General features: G+C 44.9%; 2 protein-coding genes across 9 annotated transcripts in view; both read right to left on the minus strand.

The window, feature by feature from the left end:
- Nucleotides 1-247: 247 nt before the first annotated feature.
- Nucleotides 248-9372, minus strand: ESAM (endothelial cell adhesion molecule). 2 transcript variants are annotated; one of them, XM_037505527.2, is made up of 7 exons: nucleotides 9205-9372; nucleotides 5039-5226; nucleotides 3871-4072; nucleotides 3530-3685; nucleotides 1686-1808; nucleotides 1280-1409; nucleotides 248-1062 (listed from the first exon to the last, which is right to left on the minus strand). In XM_037505527.2, exons 1-7 carry the CDS (start codon nucleotides 9272-9274, stop codon nucleotides 747-749), a joined length of 1185 nt encoding a protein of 394 aa, XP_037361424.1. In that variant the 5' UTR covers nucleotides 9275-9372; the 3' UTR covers nucleotides 248-746. The 2 variants fall into 2 exon arrangements, with proteins under 2 accessions (XP_037361424.1, XP_037361423.1); XM_037505526.2 differs by having other exon boundaries at nucleotides 3871-4075.
- Nucleotides 9373-13165: 3793 nt separating this feature from the next.
- Nucleotides 13166-27769, minus strand: part of MSANTD2 (Myb/SANT DNA binding domain containing 2) — a 30727-nt gene continuing 16123 nt past the window's right edge. Inside the window, exons 1-4 of one of the 7 annotated variants that reach the window (XM_037505532.2) lie at nucleotides 24022-24050; nucleotides 20091-20190; nucleotides 18204-18264; nucleotides 13166-14697 (exon numbers count right to left, since the gene is read on the minus strand). In XM_037505532.2, coding sequence (XP_037361429.1) covers nucleotides 13845-14697; nucleotides 18204-18264; nucleotides 20091-20166 — 990 coding nt within the window. In that variant the 5' untranslated portion in view covers nucleotides 20167-20190; nucleotides 24022-24050 and the 3' untranslated portion in view covers nucleotides 13166-13844. Of the gene's footprint in view, nucleotides 14698-18203; nucleotides 18265-20090; nucleotides 27761-27769 lie in introns of those variants that run through there. The other 6 variants (XM_054693174.1, XM_037505529.1, XM_037505528.2 and 3 more) reach the window with 6 other exon arrangements.

The raw sequence follows: 27769 nt of genomic DNA on the forward strand, positions 1-27769 counted from the left end.
TTTAGAGTGGGTCAGGGTCTTCTCAGCTCAGGCTTCTGTTCCTCTCCTTTATCACCTGACAGGGAATGACCCTTTTAAAGACACCCTTTTGAAGAGATATCCTGAGCCAAAAAGCCAGCGGCCATGTGGAGGAGCCCTCCTGTACGCAGTCTGGGTAGGGTTCCTCTTTGCATCCTGGCAAAGCTCAACTTCTAGGAATTATAAGTTTGAAAAGACGATTTGACTCTTCCATACAAACACAATGCATTGTTTATTGAAATTTGTAAAATAAAAACAAAACACATTTCAAGTTAGTTTAAAAAATATCTCCCCTATTCCCTACCCCAACAAAACCCAACCAAGCCAGCAGGACAGGTTACATTCGTGTGGGGAGCTGGAGTGGGAGTGAAGGACGGTGTTAGGAAGGGGTGAGGTACAGATGGAGGGGGCCTGGAGGACTCATTGCCTGGCAGTTCCCACCAGGGCCCTAGGGGGAGCCAACCTCAGCAACATTTGCTGCAGGCTTAGGGAGGCCTAGGGAAGGGGGAAGACTCTTCCTAATTCCAGGTCCACTCCCTCTTCTCTTTCTACCTCCTGGAAACTTGGGTCTTGGCCGAAATTCAGTTTTCCCATAATAAAGAACAGTAAGAGCAGAGGAGCAAAGTCTGGAAGGTGGCCACACTCCCAAGACTCAGGCCTCTGTGCTAGGGGTGACCCCTAGAGGAAGGAGAGAAACCCAACGTCTGAGCCAGTGAGTGACTAGACTGTCATACCAGAGACCCAGCCTGACTCTGGGCAGGCACCATCACGGGGACTCCTCCCATGCGGCTCAGAGCAGAGGAAGAAACCCCCCCAGGATTGGGGGATATTGGTCGAGGGTGGGCCCCATCTGTCCTGGTCAGCCGTGGTGAAGGTAGGACTTGACTGGAGAGGCTGGCTGTGGGGGTCAATGCACCAGGCCTGGGAGGGCCTTGGGGTGGCCGGAGGGCTCGAGCCGAGGTGACAGAAGAAAGGGTCCCATTCTTGGAGATTGTGTCTGAGCCTTTGGGCCAGGGCAGGGTCCGGGGAGCAACTGCATCCTCCCTAGTCATCAAAGAAGTGATGAGAGGTCAGAAGTTGGCAGGGGTGGGGAGAATTTCTACTGGCTTTACCTCTCTTCCCATCTCCCTCTTCAGCTTCGACTCTCCTCTTTCTGAAAATCTGCTCATAGGAAGGAGATCTCAGCCTCTGCCCAGCTTTTCAGAGAAGAGCTCTGCCTGAATGCCCAGCCTGTGTGGGACTTGACACCAGGAACACTTACTTGATGTCATTGGCCCGTTCTTCTAGGGCCTTGCCCCGGCGGCGTTGGTACAAGAGGACCAGGCCAGCCAGCAGCCCCAAGCCAAGCAGGGTGCCCACAACAGCTCCAGCAACCACTGCAGCTCCAGGCCCTGGAAAAGCTGGATGTCAGAGGGGATGCCCACTATTCCCCGCCCCTCCCAGACCCACCACCCCACTGCCACCATACACATTTTCTTCCTTTCCCTGCGAAGAAGAGAAGTGGTGGTGGAGCAGAAAATGGTTAGTCACCAACCAAACTTTTAGCCAGAACAAGCGCCTGGTCCTGTTACAAAGAGGCCTCAGCAGACAGGCCTTCTCCTCTCTCTGACAACCCCACCCCCATCATTGAAAGATCTTCTTCTTAACCACACTTACCCCTCACTGACCTGTGCTCACTTCCAGGGTCACATTGCACTGGGCACTCCCCACATCATTGTGGGCCTTGCAGATATAGACTCCAGACATGGAAGTGGAAAGGTTTGTGAGGTTTAAAGACCCCCGGAAGGCATCTGTGGACACAATTTAGCTGTCAGTCCAGAAACTCTATTTCTCCCTTCTCTTCCCCCCAAAACCCTGCCTTTCCTCTGAGATGTCCTTGTTGGCATGCCAGGGACTTAGTTGTCTGCTCCCTGATGGAGGGGAAGGGATTGACAGCCAGCAAGCTGGGTTCTGCTCCCAGCTGCACAGCACAGCACAGCTACCAGTCTCCATTTCCACCACTCAGGGCATATGATATCTGAGAGCAGGCTAAACATGAAGAGACCCCAGAAAGAAACAAAATTTATTTCTGAATAGCAGTGTGGTGAGAGACAACAGATATTAAGCTAGGGATTAGAAATCTTGAGTTCCTAAATAAGCCATATGGCTTTAAATGAGCTGCTTGCTAGCCCGGAGCCACAATTTCTCCATCTGTAAAATGGGAGCGATATGGTCTGTTTGATACTGTTGAAAGGAATATATGAAATCATCATTAAAACAATTAAAGCTTATTAGCTGCTTACTCTTGCCAAAGACTAAGTTGCTTGCATGCACTCCCTTATAAAAGTATCACAACAAACTTGAAAAAAAATTAAAACTTTCATTATAAAATTGGGCAAAATTGGGCCTCCCCGGTGGCGCAGCGGTTGAGCGCTGGGTTGCGAAGCTGCCCGCAGCCTCTGCAGCGCTGGTTCGATCCCTGGCTGCTCCCCGGCCACTGGAGGAGGGTCCCACATGGCGCGCAGACCTCTCCTGCCGCCCGCTGCTCCCCTCAGCAGTGTACTTCGGTCCTTCTGCCTGCTCTGCTCCCCGCTCTGGCTCTGGTGAATTCTCTCACCCTCCCGCACTTCTGACTGTACCCGGTGCTTGTATAAATATAAATAAATAAACAAATAAATAAAAAATATTAAAAATAAATAAATAAATAATTATTAAAAAAAAATAAAATTGGGCAAAATTAAAATGCACATACAACCTAGAGTCAACAATGGCAAGCCTATCGCTATACTTATTTCTTCTCTTTCAAAGACATTTTTGAAATTTTTGAAATGATTTATTTTTTGCATAAAAGAACTGGAGTGTAGACTAAAGGTAGAGGGGTGAGAGGATTCACCAGAGACCGAGTGGAGAGCAGAACAGGCGGATTTATTGAAACACACTGCTAAGGGGGCATTGGTTGAGACAGGAGAAGTCTGCTGTGCCATTTGGGTTAGCTCCCTGGCTGGGGATAGAACTCAGGCCAGTAGGGTGATAGTGAGGGCACTGAGACTTAACCCCTAGGCCACCAGGGAAGCCACTCTTTGGAGAAATTTTAAAATAAATACTTCATCATGAATCTGAAAAAAATAAGGCCATTGTCCCACATAGCCACAACACCATGGCGACATCTGATAAATTAGTAACAACTCCCTAAAAGCATCTAATCCACCACATTAAAAATGTTCCAGTTGCGCCCAAATGTCTTTATAGCTGATATGTTCAAATCAGAGCTCTTGATATCCCTGCTTTGCAAAAGAGGAGATGAAGGCACAAGGTCCACAGCTAGTGAGTGGTCCAGCCAATTTAGAAAGCAGCACTCAACACAGCCTCACATACTGCATGGACTCTCTTCCACCACTCTGCTCCCCACATTCTCTTCTCCTCATCCCCAGTATTTTTCAGCATTGCTTCCCCTTTTCACCTCAGTTGCTCTGGTACCTCTCATCTTCCCTCACCCCAGCCACAGTATCCAGATCTCCAGAAGTTCCCTCACCTAACACTGGTGGAAAGAAAACCTGGGAGGATGGTGGTGCTCGCTTCCACTGGTATTGGGCAGTAGGCTTACTCCTTGGGGACCGGCAGCTCAGGGTCACATTGGTCCCCACATGGGGCACACCCAGGACATGGCAGGATGGAGGAGCTGGAGGAACTGGGAGATTAGAAACAGGTTAAAAACTCACACCCAAAGGAATAGCAAGACTCCTCCCTCGCCCCAGACCCTTCTGTCACCCATGGACCTGTCCTCCAACCCTTCCACTGAGCCCTTTGGGATCGAGGCCTGCCTTATCTCCCCACAGGGTGCCAGCTGTTGGAAAATGTGGGCTTCTCACTTACCCAGCACATTGAGTTCTAAAGTTTGACTGTTGCGGTGGTGGGCTTTGCCTTCACTGTCTCGCACATTCACAGAACAATAGTAGGACCCGGAATCTCTCTCTCGGAGGCCCTGCAGCTTCAGGGATATGTTCTGGGAGGGCATGGAGTGGACCAGGGATACTCCAGATTTGCTTACGGTGGCCCCACGGATATACGCCAACACCTGCTATGGCAGATCACCCCCACCCCATTATTAGCATGTGCACTGTGCCCAGGGGCTCAGCTCACCCCCTCCTGCAACTGGCAGTCTTCAAATATAGCTCACCTGCAGTCCTTCTATCCCACCTGCACCAGCTCCCCAGACACCCCCTATCTCCCTAGCCACCCTCTGAGCACCCTTGGGTCCTCTTCACCAGAAAAGTCTATTTGTCTCTGATTTATCTCATCTTCCACTTGGGGCAGAGGTGAGGAGTGATGTATCAAAGAAAACTAAAGTTGTAGGGTAGATCCAGGTTTGATAGGATCTGAACTTACAGAAATGGGAAAGGCGTGTGTGGAGGGGAGGCATCTTCAGGAAAAAGAAGACCAAAAAAAAAAAAATTAAAAAAAAAAAAAGCAAATGACCTGGAGAATATACTCTCAGAGGCCTTGGAAGCTGCTCAAGCAAATAAGGGGCTCCAAAAATGGTTTCATTTACTCCTGGGTAAATCCGTTTCTGAGGAGAAGTGTGAGGGAGGATGGGGGGAGACAATGGAGACTACCCCTTATTCCTCAAAAGAATATAGATGGGGCAGCAGAACCAATTAATAATCATTTGGGAAGAGAAGTGCCCTGTTCCCGTACCCAAAGCACAGAGTATGCAAACAGAAAAGATGCTCATGTTTTCAAATCTTTCTTACTTGCCTTAACTGCCCCCTCCCAACAACCCCCAGACCTCACTTCACTATCCCTTACTTCTCATTTTGTGTGCTGGATTTCTAGGGGAAACAGAAATTCTTATAAAAGCCTCAACATCAGAACAAAAATTGAAATGGTGAAGAAGACCTTGCTTTTCCCGGAAATCCTTCCCGGCCCCAGATTCCCCAGCCATCCCTCCCCCATTGCCAGCTTCTCTTTAATGCCCCCCAGCCCCCATCCATGCACCCACCAGCTGCAACTGGCCTCTGGCCAAGATGCTTTCCTCCCTCACCTGTTCCTGATCCTTCCCTTTCTGCTGCAAGTACCAAATCGCAGAGAGCACTTCCCCCGACTGGGAGGAAGTCTCCTCCACATGCAGGGTGTACCACGTCGGGAGCACCACGTCTCCTCCTTCCACCACCTGCAACTTGGTGAGGCCAAATGGCACGTGCAGCTGCAGCTGGGCCCAGGAGGGGAATGCTGGGGACGAGAAGGAATGAACTGAGCGCGGAGGGCTGGCCCCGCCCCACCTTTGGGCCCTGCCCAGTGAGGCTGCAAGAGGGGGTCGCCAATTTCCTGAGGACAGGAAGCTCGAAGCTCTCTTGGGTCCGCCACTGGATCCTTGAAGACTGACTAAGGACGCTCACTTAGTGCCGTGCTTTGAATTTCATCAGCACTTATTCTCCCCAAGCAGGATTGGGGCACATTTTTATGCATTTCATTTGTGTCAGGAGCTGCAGATTTCCTAGGACTGCGAAGAGGGGGCAGATGCCCGCGAGGAGGGGAAAGACTTCCAAGAAGAAGGGAAAACTTAATACTTTTGAACTACAGCCTATGTAGCCCAGTTGATACCCCAACTTTCCCTGGGGGCAGCCAAGGGAGAGCAGCCAGGCTGTTCAGGATGGCAGGGATTTCTCCGGTTTTGCAGCCCATGAGTGGAGGGGGTGGAGAGGCTGTAGGTTAACCATTAACCCCGCGGTTCCTTCTGAACTGCCAGGAGCTGCCCAGCGCCCAATCTAGCCCCAAAACTGTAATGTTCCCCAGGTTTCCCCTCCCGCACGAGGGCTTCCCCAGCAAAGGGGAGAGTTAAGACCCAGGCAGGTCCCAAGATCCCTTTTGGGCCCAATCCATCTAGATGGGTCTTATGAGCTGACAAAGAATGGTGGCAGAACTGGGAATGACTAAAGGTTCCCTTCCAATCTAGAACAGAGCTTATATCTGCATGTGTGCGTTATGGTGGGGGGTAGTTGTTCAGAAAGTGAGCTGGGGTGCTGGTGTCAAGGAGAGGACTATCCAATCAGGGCTTCCAGAAACACTCACTTTTTGCCCTCCAAAGAAGCAATAGAGGGCCCCCCTGGTGGTGACAGGGGTTAAGCATAGCACTATGAAGCTATCTGCAGCCTCTGCAGCACAAGTTCGATCCAGGGGCCAGAGAGCTACCCACATGGCACAGCAGACCTCTCCTGACTCACCCGCTGCTCCCCTCAGCAGTGTATTTCAGTCAGTCTGCCTGTTCTGTTCCCCACTCTGTCTCTGGTGAATCCTCTTACCATCCCCACACCTCTGGCTTGTACCCCAGTTCTTATATGCATAAATAAATCTAAAAAAAAAGAAGAAGCAATAGAGCAGCCCAGTTTTAGGCTCTTTGGGCCAATAACCTTGAGCATGTACCCTGCTGGGCCTGAGATGCTGGCCATCAAATCCTTGGCCCTGCTCTCCCCTGGTCTTAGCCCTCTGCACTGAGGTCTGAGATGCCACTTCTGGTGGTGACCAAGAGGCCTCGGACAGGCCAGACTCTCAACCCTCCTAGCTCTGGGAAGAAGGCCTCTAAGGCCCAGGAGCCCATCCCTCCAGGATGCACACCACCCCCACTGCTTCCCCCTGCACGTCTTTATAGAACCCCCACCCCTATTCCTTGGCCTTTGCAGCAACCCCCTTCTGTTTCCTGACAGATCCCTGTGGGCTGGGCAGGAAACTTGTGCCCAGTGATAAGCCAGAAGACAATGACAGGGAAGGGGGGCTGCTTGGACCGGAGGTTCTACAGGCCAAAACAACCTCGGCCTCAAGGAGCCGGACACCCCCTGGGGACCCAGCCAGCTTGTCATTCAGTCCAGCCTAGGGATGCCAGGACTGCAGGCGGTGCCTGCTCCTCCTGGCCTTTCAGCAACACACTCCCCGGCAGCCAGCTGCAGCTCCTGTAGAGACAACTCTGGGTCCCAGGAAGGGCAAAAGCTTCCTTGGCATAGGTGCCTCCAGTGACCTCCCCGAGGTCCCACATTATAACTTCACTTTGCAAAATGTAGAAGGGGCTGGAACAGATAGTGATGGACACCCTAAGGCCTGGGTAAAAACTCCTAGTTCTGTGCCCTGAGGTCTAGAAGCTGAAGAGCCTAGGGGTCAGCTGGAACAGAAGTTCCCCTTCACCCCCCTCCCAGACTCTTCCTTTTTTCCTCCCAGCATCCACAGTTCCCTGGGGTGGGGCGTTAGGCCAGAGTGAAGGAGACAGGAGCAGTCAAAGAAAAGGATCCTTCTGGCCCACTCTGAGACTACAGCGAGGGAGCAGGCGAGGGCCAGAGTAGAATGAAAATGGCCTTCTCCCCAGGGCTACTATTTTTAGTCTCCCTGGTTCTCTGAGAAACTCCCCCTGAGGACTTCTCACGCCCCAGGGGCAGCAGTGCTGAGCAGAGCCTAGCTGAGAGCCCAGTCCTGCGCAGCCCAGTGCCTGCCTAAGTCCGCGGGTCCCTAGTGCCATTTAACCGATGAATGACCGGCAGGAGCTTGGCAACTCCTGGGGGTGGCCCCCTAGACTGAGTCGGGCTGTCCACAGGAAAACTGAGGCTAGAAAACGAAAGGGTTGCAGAAGAGCCTCAGAGGATGTCCAGGCAGCAAGCTTGAATTTTTCTCTCTTGCTTAGGAGACCTCCAACAGGCAGAGGGATGGGATCCTTGGGGGTAGACTACAAGAGGGAATGAGCTGCAGAGGTTGAAATTGGGAGAGGAGCCTGAGAGGTAGAGGGGTCCAGGAGCAGGCCCACCAGGCCTAGAGGGGCAGGAAGCTGACCAGGCAGATGGCGGATGCTCGAGCTCCCCTTTCTGTGGGGACTCTAACACTTGCAGCGCAGACCTCGTTAAAGGGGGCACAGGTGAGGGCCTCCCCGGTGGCGCAGTGGTTGAGCGCGGGGTTGCGAAGCTGCCTGCAGCCGCTGCAGTGCCGGTTCGATCTCCGGGCTCCAGCAAGGGTCCCACATGGCGCACAGACCTCTCCTGACGCGCCCACTGCTCCCCTCAGCAGTGTATTTCGTCAGTCTGTCTGTTCTGCTCCCCGCTCTGGCTCTGGTGAATTCTCTCACCCTCCTGTGCTTCTGACTGTACCCAGTGCTTGTATAAATAAAATCTTTTAAAAAAAAGGGGGGGCACAGGTGAGAGTAGGGTGAGTTGGGAGTCCCCATCACTGAGGCTGAATTCCACTCTACATCTTCCCAATCTTACTTGCCCTGACCACTTCCATCCAGAGAGAAATGAGACCTTAAAGCTGACTTCACCACACCCACCCTTCACCCCTGCATGGGATCCTTGAGGAGGGATGCCAAGAGGACCTGGGAGGCAGCCAGTGAAACCTCCTATAATGGGCTTAGTTCCTGATGGGCCCTTTTCTCCCCAGATGTTGCACTGGCCCACGCCAGGTTCCCGGGTGCTCCCGGGAGGCCTCAACACTCCTCAAGCACTTGCTCCAAGAAGGTTTCCTTCCCCAGTGACTCTTTCAGATCCTCTACTCTATTTCCTTTGTCCCTTAGGCTCTGGAAACCAATAGGGGGCGGTAGACCTCTGGGGGGCTGGGGGGTCACAATTCTCCAGGCATTTGAACTCTTCCTTCATTTCCTGTGTCCCAAATGACCTCACGGTCAAGCTTTGGGGCACCTCCCTTGATTCCCAGGGCAGGAAGCAAGAAGGGGAAAGAGGGAGGATCTGGCTTGAGGAATTGAAGTACTTAAGTGAAGCCAGGGAGCCAGGGGATTCCTTGGGGGACTCTTGATGAACAGCTCGAGTGTGGGGTGGGGAGACAGAGGGGACAGAGTTAGGTCCTTAAGCTCTTGAGCCAGTGTCTCATCTAGCAGCTCAGCTCTTCAGGCTCTTCTGGGTAGAAGGTGGGGAGTGAGGGTGAGCAGTGTTTTCGATGACTAACTCTAGGGGTATCCAGGTTTACCCAGGCGATGCCCGAGACCCCCAGCACACACTCCCGCCCGCGACCCGGGAGGGGACCCCACACAGCGGAGTCAGCCTCAGGGATGCCCTGGTGGGGGAGGGGCGGGAAAGGGAGGCAAATTGCCGGGTGCCACAAAGTTCCTCACCAGTCCTCCGAATCACCTGCAGGGATCAGATTCGCACGATTCACACACACCCCTCACAGCACCCCCACCCATCTCAAGCCCCCCCCCTCCTGGTCCCAGGTTCCACTCACCGAGGGTGCTTAGCCCCAGGAAAAATAACCGCACCAAGTGGGTCGCAGGGGGCCGGGGTAGGAGAACCATGGCCCTCCCGGGCCCCGCCGGAACCAGGGGCGCCCGCTCCAGGACACAGGACCCGCAGGTGCCGGGTGCGCGACCGCGGGAGCGGGCCACTGGCACCAAGGGCGGCCCCAGACAGTCTGTGCGTGTGTGTGCCGGTGGCGGGGTGGGGACCGGCAGGGACAGCGGGGCGGGGCATCAAGGGGGCGGAGAGGTCGCCCGGGCGGGGCGCGGGGGTGACAGGCCGCGGGGAGGCGCACCTGGCGCTGCGACGGCCGAAGCGAGGGCCGCCCCGGGGCCCGGACGCCGGGTGGGCTCGGGTGAGTGGTGGGGCCCGCCCCGGCCGGCTGGGGACGAGAGGAATAGAGGTCCTGAGCCCGCCCGGCTTGGGGGGAGGGCGGACTAAAAGGGGGGGATTTGGGGATCATCGATTGCCCAGGAGCCACGCGCATTCTTTACACGGTCAAAGGTCCAAGGCTCCAACTCTTCGGCCCCGAACTCGGGGGGAGCCGCGTCCTCAGCCGAGGCTGGAGGCCTTCCTGGAGGAGGAAGCGCGGAGTCGCTTTGTCCCGGGGCTCCCCGGGGGCGGGGTGCAGCGGCAGCAAGTGGCCCCCGTGCCGGCAGCTTGGGTCGGGTTCTGCGGCCCCAAACCACCGCTCTCCCAAAGGCCCGGCCTCGGAGCAGGAGTGAGGCTCGCGGTGGGGAAGGGGGGGTCGCGCCTGCAGCCCGAGCCTTCCCTGGAGGAGGCCCAGGGCATCGCCGGGAAGAGGTGGACGCGGGGACCAGCCTCGCTCGGCGTCTCCCTAAAACACAATCCCCACGGTCACTGGGGTCTGTTGTCTCAAATCCCAAACTGGAAAAAGACCGGAGCGAGGACGCCCCGGGAGCTGAGCGGGAACCAGCGAAAGCACGAGCCGGGTCCCTGGCTCCTCTGCTGTGAAGGGGTTTACAGGCTTTGCATTGGCGGGGGAGGATGGGCCGCACGGGAAGGTAGCTGGGATAGAGCCCCTCCTTTAATTTAGCCCCTGCTCCTTCGCATCTTCCCTTCGCGTCCCAGGACCAGCGCTTGTTCGCCGTGGATTTAATTTCACCCCCTCCCCCAACCATTAGGGCCCAGGCACCTGGGCGCCCCCTGGCGGCCGCAGCTTCCTCCCAGCGGGCACGCACCTGTCCTTGCTTCTGTCCAGCAGCCAAAGTAAAGATGCTTCAAACATCCGGGCACAGCTCAACCACCGAGCAAAGGTCACCGAGGGCAGAAAGCAGAACGACGAATTTCTGGCGCTGCCTGCTCTGGGTACCGGTTGACTGGGAAGAAAAGCAGCCAGGCCTCCTGGTTTCCACTTATTCCACAGTTCTGCTCTAACATTTGAGCGTGGTCCCTGGGCCTGCCCTGTACAAGGTCTTGCTCTACACTGTGCCTCACAGACCCTCGCAGCTGCTGCTTCCTCGTGTGACTTGCCTGACTGCTCTGCAAATACCTGCCATGCAGTGACTTTGGGAAATGCCAGTGCAAACATTAGGCTGCTCACACAACCCCTGGAATCTGATACTTGGCAGCTCAGGGGTAGCAAAGGCAACGAGGATAGATAACTGCCAGTCTCATACCCTTATGCACAGACCTACAAACTTGGTATTGTCAAGTAGATGGTGTATATGTGGGGGGGAGGCTGTTGGACCGGCATAACACACTCAAATTTTTCTTGCGTTCACATGATAAACCACCTTTTGTAAACCCCCTTGTTTCCAGGCCACCATGAAATCACACCAAACAAGTAACTCCTTCCAAGTAAAGCAGGACAAAGGCTCCTCGGTTGTACTCCAGGAACGCCAAAGCATGTCACTACAAGGCTGTGCTCATCCCTACCAAGTGCTACCTAATGTCCGGCTTCAACATTCACTTAGTTTTTCCTTCAGAATTTGGGCCCCAAATAAATTGTGGCATTGGAAGTAAAACTGTACCAAAGGTCTGTCAGCAGTGAATGTTTCCGTGTGACTCAGGGCCAGAACCTTCTGGATTCTCACTGTCCGCATGCCAGTCAGTTTTCCATACTATCTCCTCTTCCAATGACTTCTTTCTTCTGACTCTGGAGCCATCAGTGGTAGAAGTAGCAAAGCAGCTCCATTACTTTCTGAACGTTTTTGCCAAGATGCATTTTAGAGTGAACAATGCATAGCACCCTGTGTAAAAGGAGATCGTTGGTACAGATGAGCTGTGAGTGACCAAGGGACTGACTGCAGAAAGAGCTGAGTGCAGATTTAAGTTCTAGTCTCATGTTAAAAGACGTGCAGGTCATCAGTGTTTCTTTTGACCATAACATCTTAGCTCACGTGCTTTCTAATGCTGATTCTTTTCTTTGAACATGTCTACTCCATCCTCCTTGAATCATTTTTAAAACTTCACCAGAAGCCTATATAGTCCACTTTGGTTTTTAGCCATGCTCACAGTTACCTGACACCCTGCTGTGCTCTTTTCCAGATTGTTCTAGCCTGAGCCTAGATATTCAGTATCAGCAAGATACTTTCTTCCAAGCCTCCATTTCCCAATGTTTTACTCTTCAATCATCTCCAGTCAAGTGGTGAAAGTGAAACACATACTGGATCCATTCTTTGCCATCTCCTCCATGCTGCTCATAGTGATCTAGCAAGGCCTTATTGTCAGTAATGCTAGGTCGATCTAAAACACCCTCACTGCTCTGTCCAGCTTAGTAACTAGTGGGAAGAAAGTTATAGAAAAAAAATGCATGAAGCATAATATTACTTTTAGGGTTGGTCCATGGCTAAGTTTTGGTGGTGTTCCTGGTAATAAGGCTTTTTTTCTATATGAATACTCTGAGCTTATTGCTATGAGATGTCAGCTCAGTCACATTAGGATTAATTCTAAGTTCCAAAGAAGAGTAACTCATAGGAATTTTCTATGGTCCCTGCCTATAGGCTGTGCATGGAAAAAGAAGTGGTACATTCAAACACCCCTGAACATTTATACTCTCCCTAAATTAGAAACCATTTTTGGCAATTCACATCAGAAAATAGCTAACTCTATAAGCCTAGACTCAAGTGACAGTAGTTTTTTAGTCATTCCATTGATTATAAACTCTCCAGCCATTAGAAAAATAAACACGCATCAACTAACAAGGGATATCAGAATGAGAAAATCACTGATTTGAGTCCATTCAGTATGCAAGAAAGAAAAGAACATTTTATCCTTATCTTCAGCAATATAGAAAAACAGGGAGAATTATCTCTTGCCTGTACTTGCAGTTTGTTTAAAGTAGAGCACCTGAGTGGTGTTGGGGAATCATTAAATTAATGATTAAATACATTACCATTCTAACAAGTTCCTGCCATGAGACCAAAGTGATCCTTACTAGCCTACTAGTAAGCTAGTCTTGGCCAAAAGTACTAACCTCTATGAGCAGTGCTGGCTGACTCTTAGATGACTCTGAAAGATCTAAAGTTTACCGAGTTTACGACATTAAAGCTAGTTACCACTCCAATAAACTTATACCTTTATTATTTCCTAACCTATGGATCACTTTAAAAAATGTTTCTGGATGTTTCTATTGGATCTCCTCTTTCCTCTTCTTACAGACAGCATAATGGCATTGTTCTCCACGTGTCCTCTTTGAGAGAGTTGCCCCGATGACTGCGTGTAACCTAAGGCATAAAAGTCTCTTACAAATTCATATGCTAAAATCAGAAAGAATATCCTTGCTGTTTTTAAGAGAGAATTACAAACTGAAATATCCAGTGACCTTAGGTACTCTGGCAAGAAATGACATTGGTCAGGGGAACACAGAGAGTGAAAGTGAGGATACCCTGCTGTTTGTTCTGGGCATGCTCAGCAGTGGAGTCAGAGCACATCCCCTGCTGGTGCAGCCACACTCTGCTATAAAAAGCTCAGCTAGTACGCCAAGAGGTCAGGAATTACTTTAATATTCTTTTTTTTTTAAAAAAAAAAGTTTAAATGGCAACACAACTGTAAAGTTGGTACATCACAGAAACAAAGATCTTTGCAGGCAACACTGATTGGGAAGAGCAAAAACACTTGATGAAAAAAATGAAAGTCTAAATTATATACAATCGTAGCTAAGGGTGATATTGAAAAACAGTCTTATTTACTGTGACTCAAGATTTATCTTGCCATTGTCTATTGCTTATTTATTCAGGGTTGTAAATAATACTTATATAGAGACATAGAGATGTGTAAAAATGAAACATTGTGAAAAAAATACAATTTTTCAATTTCATATGAAACTCAAAGTATAAGTTTTGTCCAATATGGAATGTACCTACATTTGTTTATATTCGGGCTCTAAAATCCATTTAAAAATTGTTTTTTGTTTTTAAAAAAGAAACAGCTGACCCACCATGCAAGTCCGCTGGGTATCTTGCGTGCTCAAAATGAGCATTTCAGGTGAGGTCTGTGTTTTCTGCCCAAAGTGTACTATGATTCCTTAAAAGTTGTACTGGCCCGATTGAGGAAAGGTTTTCTATAAAGAGTTTGATGGCAGCGTCTGGATGAGGGACAGTCTGGGTCATGGAAGTGAGCAGAGGAGAGGGAGGTCAGAGCCCGAATCCTTATGAAGGATGACATTCAGTTGTTAAATTTTAAGGGGTATCCAATGGCTTTTTCCAGGCACTCAACTAAAGAGCCAGCGGAAAGAAAATCCCTCTCTACTTCTACAAATTTGATATAGATGGATTTGGGGGACACGCCGGGATCCACAATACAGTTCTGAGACAAAAACCCATTAATACCAACCCAGTCTTTGCTGAAGGTTTTGGTATTTGCTTGGAAATGTAAAAATAAACACTGCTGCAGAGTCCTGACCTCAGCAATCCCGAGGTAGCAATAGATAATTCGGGTGGGTTCCATTTCCACCTGTAATGAGGCTTGTGCTGAAAGGGTCTCCAAGTCAACCCGGCCCTCCTTTCCTGGGTCCAGGGAACGTCGCTCCATGTGGGGTGAGGGAGGCCTCTCAATACATTCTTCATAGCCAATGGCATAAAGGCCTGGGCTTTTGGGAATGCCTCCTGGCAATAAATACTGAACAACATTCCCACCAGTTGGTTTGGAGTGGGCGATAGGTATCCAGTCAATTTCCATGTGCAGCTCCAGGCACCTAGCTTCACTAATGGTGATCTCTAAAAATTTGTAGTAAACGTTTTTCCAGTTCATTTTCTGTACTCGGGTCATAATGATCCGTCCCTCAGGCTTCTCAGAGTTGAAGTACTCGCGGAGTCGCTTGCCAAGGGGCACCTGGGAGCTGATTTCAGCATAATGGTAACGGATATCCTCTTTCCAACGGGTATTATAACCAATTCCAAAAATGGCCAGTTTGTTAGAGAGATGAAGCCTTGAAAAGTCTGTCCAGCTCTGAAACAGTTCCCATTTCAACTGTACTGATTCCAAAATCTGTACAATATTTTGCATGATGTCTCTCTTCCTAGAAAGAGAAAGAAAAATTAAAATTTCCACCACTGTCCAATAAAACTTTCTGTAATGTCAGAAATGTTCTATATTTGTGCTGCCCAATATGGTAGCCATTAGCTGTTAAAGATGTGGTTAATATAAGGTACTAAATTTTTAATTACAATTTGAAACTAAATTAAATGGCCACATGTGACTAGCAGTTCCATGGTGGACAGTGCCGGTCTAGGTAACCATAGTATTAAAATCTGAAACACACTGGCCCCTGGGAAGCTTCTAGAAATTAATGATAATTGCTTTCTATTATATTTGTAATCTTACTGTATAAAACTTAGTTACTATTGATATATAAGACTCCACAGTTTCAAAATCCCAAAGATTGTGAATTTTTTTTTTAATGGCTATTATAATGCCACTTACTGAGGTCTTCAGACCTAAGTATCAAAGCAGGTGAAGGATGCTGAATTCAGAAGCAGGTGAAGGATGCATCCCTGGTGGCGCAGCGGTTGAGCACTGGGTTGCGAAGCTGCCCGCAGCTTCTACAGCACCGGTTCGATCCCCGGCTGCCGGGCGAGGGTCCCACGTGGCGCGCAGACCTCTCCTGCCGCCCGCTGCTCCCCTCAGCAGTGTACTTCGGTCCTTCTGCCTGCTCTGCTCCCCGCTCTGGCTCTGGTGAATTCTCTCACCCTCCCGCGCCTCTGACTGTACCCAGTGCTTGTATAAATAAACAAATAAATCAATCTTTAAAAAAAAGAACTGGGGTATAGGCCAGAGGTGGCAGGGAGAGGGGTGAGAGGATTCATCAGAGCCTCAGCAGAGCAGGCTGATCTACTGAATGATACTGTTAAGGGGAGCAGTGGGCAAAATAGGAGAGGTCTGTTGCACCAACTGGATTAGCTCCCTGGCCTGGGCTCAAACTTAGGCCTTTGTGGTGGGAGTGCTAAGACTTAACCCCTAGGCTACCAGGGAAGCCCATAATGAATGGCTTAATTTCTAGCTTGGAAATTCTGAAAGTATAATAATTTTGGCCTATATATATGCTGAAGGAAAATAAACTGGTTATAACTAATAACCTGATACAAAAAATGAAGTAACCTTTTCTTCTATATCTGAAATTCACAGCTACTCACAAATTGAAAAGAACTACAAGTTGAACATGGAATTAAATTCTAATAATTGACATGGAAAAGATCATATCAAGACTTAGGTTTTAAGAGATAAAAATTCAAGATAATGAAGTAAGACTGTGCTGGAAAAATATCTTTCAAAGGGGGCAAATTTTTGCCAGGAAATTCTTGTGTCACATGCCTCTTAATCAGGCAACCGTGACTGATATGTCATGATGATTCATACATGAGGCCATGTTTGTTTGTGTGTATTCATACATGAGGCCATGTCAGTTACAACAAAATTCTGACATTGGAAGGCTGAAGTTTAATATTAACTTAGCAACAAACTATTATATTCTATATCAATTACAGATTTAAGCTACAAAAATACTCAACTATCATAATCAGATACAATCAAGCAGAGGCCAAGAGAGAGGGCCTCCTGGTGGTGACACAAGGGGTTAAATCTCAGCACTGTGAAGTAGTCAGGGAGCTAACCAACATGGTGCAGCAGACCTCTCTATCTCGCCTGCTGCTCCCCTCAGCAGAGTATTTCAGTGGATCCGCCTGTTCTGCTCCCCACTCTGTCTCTGGCGAATCCTCTCAACCCCCACACCTCTGGCCTGCACCCTAGCTCTTGCATGCATAAATAAAATAAATCTTAAAAAAAAAAAGGTGTGTAAAGTTAGTTTGCTAATGGCTTCTAGAAGGAAACAGATCCCTGAAACTTTCGTATTCTCATACCATCTAGGGGAAGAGCTTCTGAACAAACTGGGAATGAATCTTCTATACAGTCATTTTCCATCTGACCTCTAGCTCTGCTTGACTTTTTTTTTTTTTTTTTTTGCAAGATCACAAAGAGTTAATGTTTTGTCACTAGCTGCTTCTGAGAACCAAAGATTGCCCTAAATTTATCCTCCATTCTTTAACTTGTCTTGAAAATGTCCAAGTATCAGGAAGGCCATCTAGATGAAATCACTGCATTCCTGGGGCAATGTTCCTCTTCTCAGAGTTTATAGAAGTACTTGATGATTGCTTTTCTAATATTTAGATTATGGTGCATGTGAGGCCAAGACATGGGATCATACCTGTCCTTCCTTGTTCTCCTCTGAAATGTTTTACTGATCTCAAGGAGGACTAGGCTACGGAGCTGGCATGGAAGGCAGCAATTTTTGTCTGCTTTGCTCACTGATGTACCCCAATACCAGACAGACAGTAGATACTGGGTAAATAAGTATTAGGTAAGTAAGCAGATTAGGTGACTCTCATTCATGGATGGATGGTGTATTTTACTGCATATTATGTTGACTAGTTCAAGCTAATCCCATCTATGCCTACAGAAAAGAAATCCTATGCCCAAGGGAAGTTACTTTATCTAGCCATTATAGTCCTAATCCACCAATAAGGAACAGTGTCAAGGAAACTGATTCACTGGAAAGTAAACTGCTGATTTACAAAGCTTTCTAAAAATTTCTCACCCTGTGAGCTAAAACTTGAAGAAGAGGCAGTGCAAGCTGCGTATTTCTGCAGTATGTCAGTTTCCTGCCCTGCTGATCAGATCTCATCCTGAAATTCCCTCAAACTCGAGACACCTCTCAGCTTTTTGAAGGTATGGAGAACAGTAAGAACTAGACACGGTTAATTAAACAGTTTCCAAGCTTGTCTATTGTATTTCCTGATTTTTTCTGAAGTTCCAACCATGGAAAAAGTACAGGTGGTGTGAGGATGGTGGCACCAATTGACACTAATTCTGTGATGTTTGAGCTCAACCCCAATTATCTCAATGGTCTCCACTGTAGGTATCAGGGAAAGCCAGGACATTCTAGTAATAGACAACAGCCTCTTTGGAGAACAGGAAACTGAAGATATGGACTTGCAGTAACTCATTTTTTAAAACACTCATCAAAGTTTCCTTTCCTTTAGAACATTATGACTCACAATGTTATTTTTTTTAAAGATTTATTTTTATTTATGCATATTAAGAACTGGGGTCTAGGCCAGAGTTGTGGGGGGGTGAGAGGATTCACCAGAGACAGAGTGGGGAGCAGAACAGGCGGATCCACTGAAATACACTGCTGAGGGGAGCAGTGGGCAAAGCAAGAGAGGTCTGCTGTGCCATGTGAGTTAGTTCCCTGGCTGGGGATCAGGATCGAACTCATGTTGCAGTGGCTGCGGATAGCTTCACAGTGCTGAGGTTTAGCCCCTTGCACCACCAGGGAGGCCCTGTACACAATATTTTAGATTAACCACTTGAAAAATTGAGCTAAAAAGTTGAACATGACTAGACATGCTTGCTGAGTAGGAAGGGTATAAATTCTACAGCATGTCTAATTACATCAATGGCATTTTGATCTTCCCAATGGTCATTAAATTATATAAATACACTTTGTAGGAAGGTAAAGGATTTACTTACTGTGCTTCTTCAGAAGACTCCTGTTTTATTTTTAATGTTCTCTTTGTGACAGGTATTTCATCTGGAAAGCAAAGTTTTTGAAACAAATTATATTTTCCTAAGTAGTGACATACATTTATGTGATAAGCAGCTAGCTACATTTACTATTTGTTCCATACTTTCCAATGTGAGACCTTAATTCAAGTGTCAAACACTGTCCAATGCCAGATTTATAAATATAACTCTTATATAATGAGATGCATACATTTATATGCAAGATCAGAAACCAGCTCTACAAGTATAAAATTCTTCAAGGTCACCAGAGGATTTCTAACTAGGAGCTTAAAGCTTAATTTCACTACAAACATGATTTTTAAACAGAACAAGATTGAAAATAATTCTATCCTATTTGGATTTTCTGTGCAGGCTTTATAAAGCAATTATTTCCCCCAGTATCAGGATCAATATATTCTGCACATTATTTTTTCCCCAAAGATGTGGATAACTTAACTCTTTATGGAAAAACCAGAGTTATGGATAGCAAGTAACTTAGACCTTATTACTGTTTTTCAAATTATGAGGCAGCGATCTTTACAGCCTCTATCTTCCAATATTTGAGGGGCTTTTTTTTTTTCTAAAGTAGCATTTATAAGAAAATACATTTAATCCTTTTTCTTTTGAATCAGCATTTGTCCATCAATAGGTATTCTGCAAAATCAGTATCCATGGACCTCTGTCTTATGCCAAAGAAGCACATTTACTGTGCTCATCTTACTGACATGCCCTTGGGGGTTGCCTGAGTAGTTCACTGGGGAGTAAGAACACTTCCTTATAAGTGAGCCCTCATCACACACTTGCTATTAGAGTACAATGAATGCAGCAGAAACTTTACTAGTATTTCCAGAGTATGAGAATCAAAACTGGATCATTTATTGCAAAAAGAGTTTTAAAAAGCACACAAAACCTACATATATCCTCTTAATTAGACCACTAAGTTTAGGCTGGATGGTCAGAAGTTTTATTTAGCATTTTTTTTTCTTTTTTAAAATTTATTTATATATATTTTTACATCATTTTTTTTTTTTCTTTTTTTTTTTTACAGTATTTGCTTTTTTTCTCAGGTGTAGTCTCAACAGAATTTCCACCACCAGTTCACCCATGCACCATCACCACAGTTCCTTGTGGTCCTCCCTCCCTCATTTTCATCCCTTTCCCTTCGCCCTCCCCTGCAGAATGTCTCTGAATTATAGTTGTCCATTTATTTTTGTTATTTTTGTTATTGCTATTATTTTTTCCCCTAATGCCTTATTTCATTCCCCTATATTCCTCCTATAAGTGAAACCACCCGATATTTTTCTATAAATCATTCCAGCTATTGTTGAGATAGGATCTCTTATGAAGTTTGAAAGAGTGTGATCACTGAAAATTTCAAATATCAGCTCTTTTCAAAATAAAAGAGGTTTCTTTTCATATTTTGTTGAGATTAAAGTCTACAAGAGGACATTTTCCAAATTATGAACAGAAAAAGTATTTGGGATAAAGAAAGGAAAAAAAAAGTTACTTCCATAGCATTTGGGATAAGCATCAGTACATGCAGTCATTGGAGAATTAGGAGGCACAGGATATTTAAAATTGCATGGGGTGGTACATGTTACTGAACTTCCTTGTGCAGTACAGAATTAGGAATGCTTCTGTCTTTAAGACAGGTGACTTGCTGGTACCCAAATCACCAAGTGACCAACACTAAGCACCAGCCGGTAGGTGACAGCTAAACCAAGGACACCCACACTGCCCCAAATGGACTGGGTATATGCCTTGTGCTGGCAATGGGAACGGTACCAAAAGATGTTACGGATATTAAGTACCAGTGCACACATGAACATACACACACCACATATATTGACTTACCCAATTCCTGATCTGTTGGATAGCCATGGAGATCCTGACTGTGGTTTCCCCAGTCCTCCTGTGAATACTCCTCCATAGTGCTGCCATCTGACTCCAGCTCCTGGTACAAGCCACTACTGTTAATAAGTACAGGCTGGCAGGGCTGAGCATCCCATCCTCCCTGACCAAACACCTGTTCCAACTGTTCAAATGTGTAACTGCTCTTTCTTTTCCCAACACCATGTTCTTTCACCCGACTGTAACACCTGCGAAGGGTCTAAGACACAAAGTCTTTTGTTATTCCTTTAAAGCTGTACTTCCTCTTCCAGGTACGGACCACAGATATTAATTACTATTAGACAGACACAGACAGACAAACACAGACACATTGTTACAAGAATACTAGAGTTCAAATTCATTATTATATTAGAAAAAAATTACTAATTTAGCATTTACTTAAACATGTTATAATTCAAACAATTATTTTGCAATTAATTATCCATTAAACAACAAGAAACATTACAACATTATTGCATGTACCCCATACACATTTTAATACCCCCACCCCCATTTAAAATGAATAAGAAAAAAAAAAAAAAAAAAACAAGAAATACCAGCCAGCCAATAGGATGCACACCTGCCACAGAAGAGAAAGAGCTGCTATTTGTGCCCAGAATTTGGAAAAAGTGAGGGAAGGGAGGACAGAAGAAGAATTTCCCAAAGCAAAGAATATAACCTTCCTTACTCGTGATTAAGAAGGAGGACTGGGTAAAAACAATAGCCTAAATGAATTAGCTAGTAAAACACATTACTTACATAGCCTGTATTCCTCACTAACTTTGGGGAAGCTGCCAAAATTTAAGAGGTCAAATCAATAACGCTTCCCAGTCTCAAACATCAATTATCAAGAAACAACACACTCATATCTACTGCTAGAAACCAGCTAATGATACTGGTCTATTCCATCAACTCAAATTGCCAGCTAAACAAAGCCAAGAATCCCTTTGGGGGCGGAGGAGAGTGAAGTGGAGGGGTGTCATTTCACTTCTTTTTCTGTCTTGTAGCACAAAGCAAGTAAACATCATAGAAGTCCACAGATGAAACCTAAATAATTTTATCACCCTACACAACACTTAAATTTTTTCCTACTTTTCTAACATATTTTTGATTATTGGCCCAGTTTCTTGTGTTTAGTGGTACATTTTATGCCATCTCACATTATATTTCAAAAGATTAAGCAAGGACTTAGTCCTAATTTCCAAATTTAGTTTGGTTACATTCAGTCTCTATGCCTCCCTTTTGTTCTTTATAATCTCCCTTCTGTTTCACTGGTATCATTCTGAAAATCTTCTTGAGACAAGACCCTTTCCCTGGTGGCTCCCAAACACTTCTTAACTCAATTGTGCAAAACCAGTTCACCTCAGACTTATTTTATACACATTATCCAAGTTAAAAATTTCCCCTAAAAATTTCACCTATTCTCACCAGACTAAAACAAGTCTTAATAATCTTTATAGTGCCTCCATGAAAGTTCACTGTCATTAAATCACAGATAACTATGATGCCAGAATCCAGATGGGCAAGAGGAATAACAAAAGCAGGACTCACAGGATGAACTCCTTAGACCTAACAGCGCAGTGATTAGTCACCCCACCCTAAAACCAGCCAGCCTATCCCTGCACAAGCACCTGCCTCCTTCTCCCTTGCTTGAGATCTCTTTTGGGGTCTTAAATGATGCCTTAAAGAACCGGGTTTCAGATAATACACTCTTTAAAAGTGCTCCTTCTTTCTTTTTTTTAAAGCATAGTCACAACTACGTAACACAAAACTTCCTAGAACAAATCAGGAAGGAACTTGGGAAATGTGTCATGGACAGCCCTCCCAATGGAAAGAGACAAATGCCTGCAGCATATCTCATTTGACTTTCTACATATTCCTCTTTCCCAGTGCCCTCTGCCCTCCTTGCAGGGATTGGAATTTGAATTACAAACATCTCCTGCCAATTTATTTTTATCTCACAATGTCAAATTTCTGCCTCCAAGAACACCCCAACCATTCTTTTCAACTCCTCCAAGGACCGTAAATGGAGAGTCCCGGCCATGTGCCCTTCACCCTTCCAAGGCCATAAATGGAGATGGAAACCAAGCCACTGACTGCCCACTGCTTACTGGCTGCCCAGTGGAAAGCACCCAACATTCAACAGAGCCTGGTCGGATCTGTTCCCGAGTGTCCCTCTGTCACCAAGGGTTATTTCAGAAGTCAAGGAATAAAACTAACGTTCCTTTGAAGAAACGTCCACACTTCTCAGGATGTGAAACAGGCATAAGCAAAACCACCTATCTTTGACAAATATACATGGTGGGAAACTATAGAAGACTTCAACTTCCTCTGAAACCATCAAATTGAGCTAAAATTTCAGTTGGCTTACAGAACTGTAAGTAAGGAAACTTACTAGATAGCATTATCTGATGGTTTTATAGTTCACCAAAACAGATTAATAGATCTTCCCACCTCTTTGTAGTGTGCCTTTGTAAATATAATACACTTTAATAGTGTAATTTGCTGATCTGTAATACATCTTAGGGATTTGGAGGAAAAATCTTTAGTAACTTCTAAATCCGTATGATAGGAATTTGATGTATTGAAATGTTAAAAATTTTTCCTAATTGATTTTAATTCTCTCAAGACAGAAATACATATATTAATGGTAACTTTTGGATTCAGTAAAAACCCAAGATTCAAGGAGAGGTGTTTTAAATAAGACTTATCAACTACGGGAGGAGAAAATGTTAGAACTCAACTATCAGCTCAAATGCTACTCTAAGAAACAGTGAAATTTAAACAAGAAGAAGTTTAGAAATGGAGAAAACAGAAATAGAGAATTTTTGAGTCTAATCACTTACAGTAAATCACTTACAGTAAATCAGAAAAGTTTACACTTTCCACACACTAAATGATTAATCAAAGCATATAATCAAGAGAATGTGTCTGTGTCAACAGTACTAAATAGATCCTTTAAAACCTATTCTAATCTGAGATTAAGATAATGCTCCAGAATCTAGGAAAAATGAAGTCTCACCTTCTATTTTAGACAGCTATATCAAAACCAACAAGAACTTCAGTTTAGCTTCCTTGGAGAACTATTTCCTAATCAATACAAAACCAAGTACTTCCCTTACTTCTTCCTTTACTTCACTCATCTTAAAAATTCATAGTAACTTGAATTTTAGTTGATTTTTTCTTTTTTTTTTTTTTGGTTTAAATGAAGATCTTGGGATGGGCGAAGAACTTGCTTAAAATTATTAAGATTATTCTATTCACAACTAAGAACAATAATGTTTTTCTTATTGTTAGGAATGTCCATGGTAAATCAATATCACAGCCTCCTCCTTGGGGGAAGAGCTGAGACAATACTGTATCTTGAGTCAAATTATAGGAACAGAGGTCAAAAGTCAAGAAATCTGGACAGAGGAACTGAAGTACAGCCCCGGTTGCCTAATGGGAGGAGTTCATAGGTATTCGACTGGGAAGAAATGCCAGGTGAATGTTTACTAAATCCACCATGCCAAGCGACTACAAAAGGAAAAGAACCAGAAAAAAAGACTTGAAAGACGCCCCATTACAAAAGCAGGAAGAAAAATAAGATGGCTGACAACTGACAATTTAAAGGACAGAGGGCAAGCTTTGCCAAAGTTTAAGAACAGAGTGAAAGGAAATGAGAGAATAAAAAGATGACATTCATTGTGGATGAATGTAAGGGGAGTCTACGGGGGAGAGGGGACAGGGTAAACAAAGGCAGGAGTTTTAGATCGGCAGGATTGGGGGTTTAACGGCAGCAATGCAGAGAAAGACCCAGGGTTACAGTACACGTAACATTAAATACAGTGCACAATGCAGCTATCTTGCCCAAGTAAGTAAATCCAGTATTGGGTTGTATAAGCAGAGGAATCACATGTAAGCTATGGAGGTGGCTCTTCCTCTCTATTCAGCACCGGTGAGGCCACAGCTGGAGCACAGCATTCAGTTCTGGGCATCGAACCAGCTACAAGAGAGGGAAATTGTAGAGTTCAGAAAAGGGCAAATAAAATAATGAAAGGCTTGGAAAATAAGATCTATAAGTAGGGACAGTGGTTCATCAAAGCCCTTCCTGACATTGTATAAGCTTTTAGGGTAAAAAGGTTTCTTTTGCTTCAGTGTCCTCAATCCCTCCTTTTGACTTTCAGGAAGTAGGAAGAATCTGGTTCTTCCCTGGTATGGCAAAGTAGGAAGGTACATGAAATAAAGCATACAGGAACATGCTAACCAATTCTGCTACTGGCTTAGTCATTTTCTCAAAATTTGCCCCACATCATGCAGTCATAAAATAATCACCATGACAAAATCACTGTTCTAGGTGTTCTAACAGAACTGACTACAAGTGGGACAGGGTCTGCCACAAAGAGGAGTATATGGAGTATATGAGGCATAATGGCTATATAAATGTGAGGTTTAGAATCATTGGCATGATCAGTTGGAAATGTCAGATGAAAAATAAAGTCAAACTACAGGGAGGACAGCTTAGTTGTCATAGGAGGAAACAGTGGGATAAGAAAAAAGTGGGGAAACAGATTTTCAAATGCAGTTGTCAAACTGGTGGCCATTGTGTGGTTTCCTTATCCCCTGCCAACTAAAAGTGATACATTTTAGATTCAAATAATTAAAGAATACACTTATTTGCACAGTCTTAAAAAATCACATATTGTGTTCCACAACAGGTAGGGGAACTATACTGGGAGTAATCTCCAGTTACTGTTTACAAAAATGTTAAGCACAGTAGTCAGTCTAAAGTAGGTGTATGTTTTGAAGCACCAAAAAAAAAAAAAAAAAAGTGAAACAGAGCTATCTTTTTCTTTAAAGTCACTGCTTCATTGTATCTCTTGGTTATCTGAGGCAACAAAACAAGAGTTTATTCCAGTGTCTTTTATAAAAAATTCAACTTTTCTTTAACTTGTTGTATTTCTTACTGTGAGCACAAAGGAGAGGGAAAAACCCTGAAATAGCAGACATGACTAAATGGACACATTTCTGGACACAGTAAGTGGGATGCAAAGAATAAATTACTGTATCTCTCTCTTAACAAAGGTGCAGATGATGATTAGGAAATCACCCAGGGCAGAACCAATCTGGAGCCAGCAGAACTGTACCTATTTTCTTAGGTTTTCTGTACATTAAAACCTGGTAAACTGATTTGCCAATCACCTAAAAATCCCTTTAAACTAACTAAAAACAAAAACCCCAACACAACAAACCAAAAATACACTGCTTGTTTCACACTCCCCCAGATTTTAGTGCCACAGAGGAAATTTTGGCAAGTCAAAGATGGTTTTATGCTTCAATTTTCTTTATCGTCTCCAGAGCTGAGGTTCTTAACTTTGTTGGGTCAGGGCTCCCCTCTCAAAAAAAGAAAAAAAAAAAAAAATACACATACATAACTGTTTCGTACAATTTCAAAAGGGACATGGACTCTCCGGAGAGCCGGCACAAGAACCTTAGGTTAAAAAACTCCTCTACACCATGCGGTGCTTCCTCCATGAAAGACTGGAACAGGTATGAGTCAGAAAGCCTAAAATAAGGTAGACTGCATTCATGTCTTAGGTTTTATAAAAGTTTCTAAAAGTCTGGGCCCACCAGTTTCATTATAATTTAACCAGTTGCTCAGTATCATGTTCATTTAGATAAAGCACCATTAATGGTTCCTTTAAAAGGCAAATTAGCTAAATTCTCCTTTTTCTTAAAAGAAATAATTTCTATATAAAAGCATACAAGGATATCAGTTTACTCTTCACAAAAAAGTGACACCTTTCCCCAACCTGCTGGGCAAGAAAATCTTTTTCTGAAGTAGCAATTAAGCAATATTAAATGATGCATTAGGCATGCTGATCCCAATTGTATCGCATCTCACTCCAAGATTCATTAGCTGATTGACTTAAGAGAGGCTGGCTAAATTATCTAAGGTAACATCTCAGAATAGGAAAATTCACACATTTAAATTAGAAAAAAAGTACAGGAAAGTAAATCTAGGTTTCTTTTCTTAGTGGTTGCAAAAGCTGGGCTTTAACATCTTCCTATTTTAACGCTGCCTAAGGACCAAAGGGTCTCAAAGATAGGCAGGGTCACACTGATTCAGTCCTTAACACAATGGGATCAAAGTCTGATCTTGTATTCCACCAAAACTATTCATATTATGGTTAACAATGTCTTCTTAATTTCTAAGAAATGTCCTCAAACTTTGTCCTTAACTTCCTTATTTTCCTGTAGCACCTCATACTCTTCATTACCTATGCAAGTAGCTTCTCTTTTATGACACTTTCTAAATAATACACTAATTTATTGGGGTAAGTGGAGCTGTCCAAGGCGCTCATGGCAAACCTGTCTTCAACTTCTCTAACATGCGGAAATCTGAGTGGAAAAGAACCTTAGAAAGCATTGGTCCAACTTCCTCAGTTAACAAATGAGGAACCGAGGCCCCAAGGTAATTATTCCTTTAAAGAGGGATTTGGCACATAAAAATTACCAAATGCTTCTTACAAAATGTTCTTTCCTAAGAAAGCTATTCCACTAGATTGTAAACTCCATGAAGAAGGGGTTATGTCTGCCTTGTTAGATGTTCCCAGGCCTGGAACAGTGCCTATCGCATAAGGTCTGTCATTATGTGTATTAAATAAATAAATTAATGGTTGCATTTTCAAAGTTGTAAATCACTAGCAAGACAGACTATTCCTTAGGAAATCAGGAAAGTCATATTTTACTACAACAATGGATTATAATTATAAAATCAGTAAATCTAAGGTAGGTAGGACTCCTAAAATCTTTTGTGGAATACAGAAGCAGGAAAGGATCTAAAACATAAATACAGCTGTAATTAGCATAGCAAACTAATTCCTTTGTAATAAAAAGAGGGCTACCTACAGAGAGCAAGACTACTTAAAAAACATCTACCATTCTTGCTTTTTCAGTTTGCTTTGTCTGGAGGAAGGAGTCATCTGCCTAATGAAGATTGGTAGTCCTGTTCCAATCTGGTCTTTTTTATGCCTTACAAATTAAATGAATAAATGAATGAATGAATATTTTAGAATGTAAAGTAGCACTGTCAAAGACAGACAAGGAAAATGACTCAATTGTTTCCTGGATTTTTTAACAGGGTCAAACAGAAGAATGACCACCAGAAACCAAGAGATCTTACCTCTCTGAAGCCTCAGTCTTTGTGGGGAATTGTCCAGGATTGAATTCTATCAGCTTGCACTTCATTCCGAAATCTGGCTATCAACGACTCACTTTCGTGTCTATGACTGGTGTCAGTACTGTCTTCATGAGGGAGAAACTCTTTCACAGAACAAATAATCCAGGAAATTTTGATTCTCAATGAGTATTAGCTCCTAAATGTTTTAGGTTCCTCCATGCTAGTAGCTGAGGGTCTTGCCCAGTCAGATTATGAAGAAAAAAGCCTCCAGGAGGACAATTCTAATTATCAAAACCAAATATCTTCCATTGCTCACAAGACCATATTCATTTGACTGTAAAGCTTTTAACCCTATACTTTATCTCATATTGACAGCAACACCATAAAAGCCATACCTAGTAAGCATGGCCATGCTTAAGGACTTCTTTGAGATGTAAGAATCCTTCTAGACACGGAATCCTCAAATGCTTCTCTATTTAGA

Source organism: Talpa occidentalis, unplaced genomic scaffold (genome assembly GCF_014898055.3).
Source record: "Talpa occidentalis isolate TD23 unplaced genomic scaffold, MPIMG_talOcc4v2.1 talOcc4.12, whole genome shotgun sequence".
Taxonomy (NCBI): Eukaryota; Metazoa; Chordata; class Mammalia; order Eulipotyphla; family Talpidae; genus Talpa; species Talpa occidentalis.

What these genes read in the sequence shown, in the direction of transcription:
- ESAM (XM_037505526.2), bottom strand. Translation starts at nt 9,274, where the DNA reads ATGGTTCTCCTACCCCGGCCCCCTGCGACCCACTTGGTGCGGTTATTT. An exon ending in CCTGGGGCTAAGCACCCTCG is followed by an intron (nt 5,227 to 9,204) that starts GTGAGTGGAACC and finishes TCTCGTCCCCAG; the next exon opens with CATTCCCCTCCTGGGCCCAG. An exon ending in GACCCTGGAAGTGAGCACAG is followed by an intron (nt 1,410 to 1,685) that starts GTCAGTGAGGGG and finishes CAGCTTTTCCAG; the next exon opens with GGCCTGGAGCTGCAGTGGTT.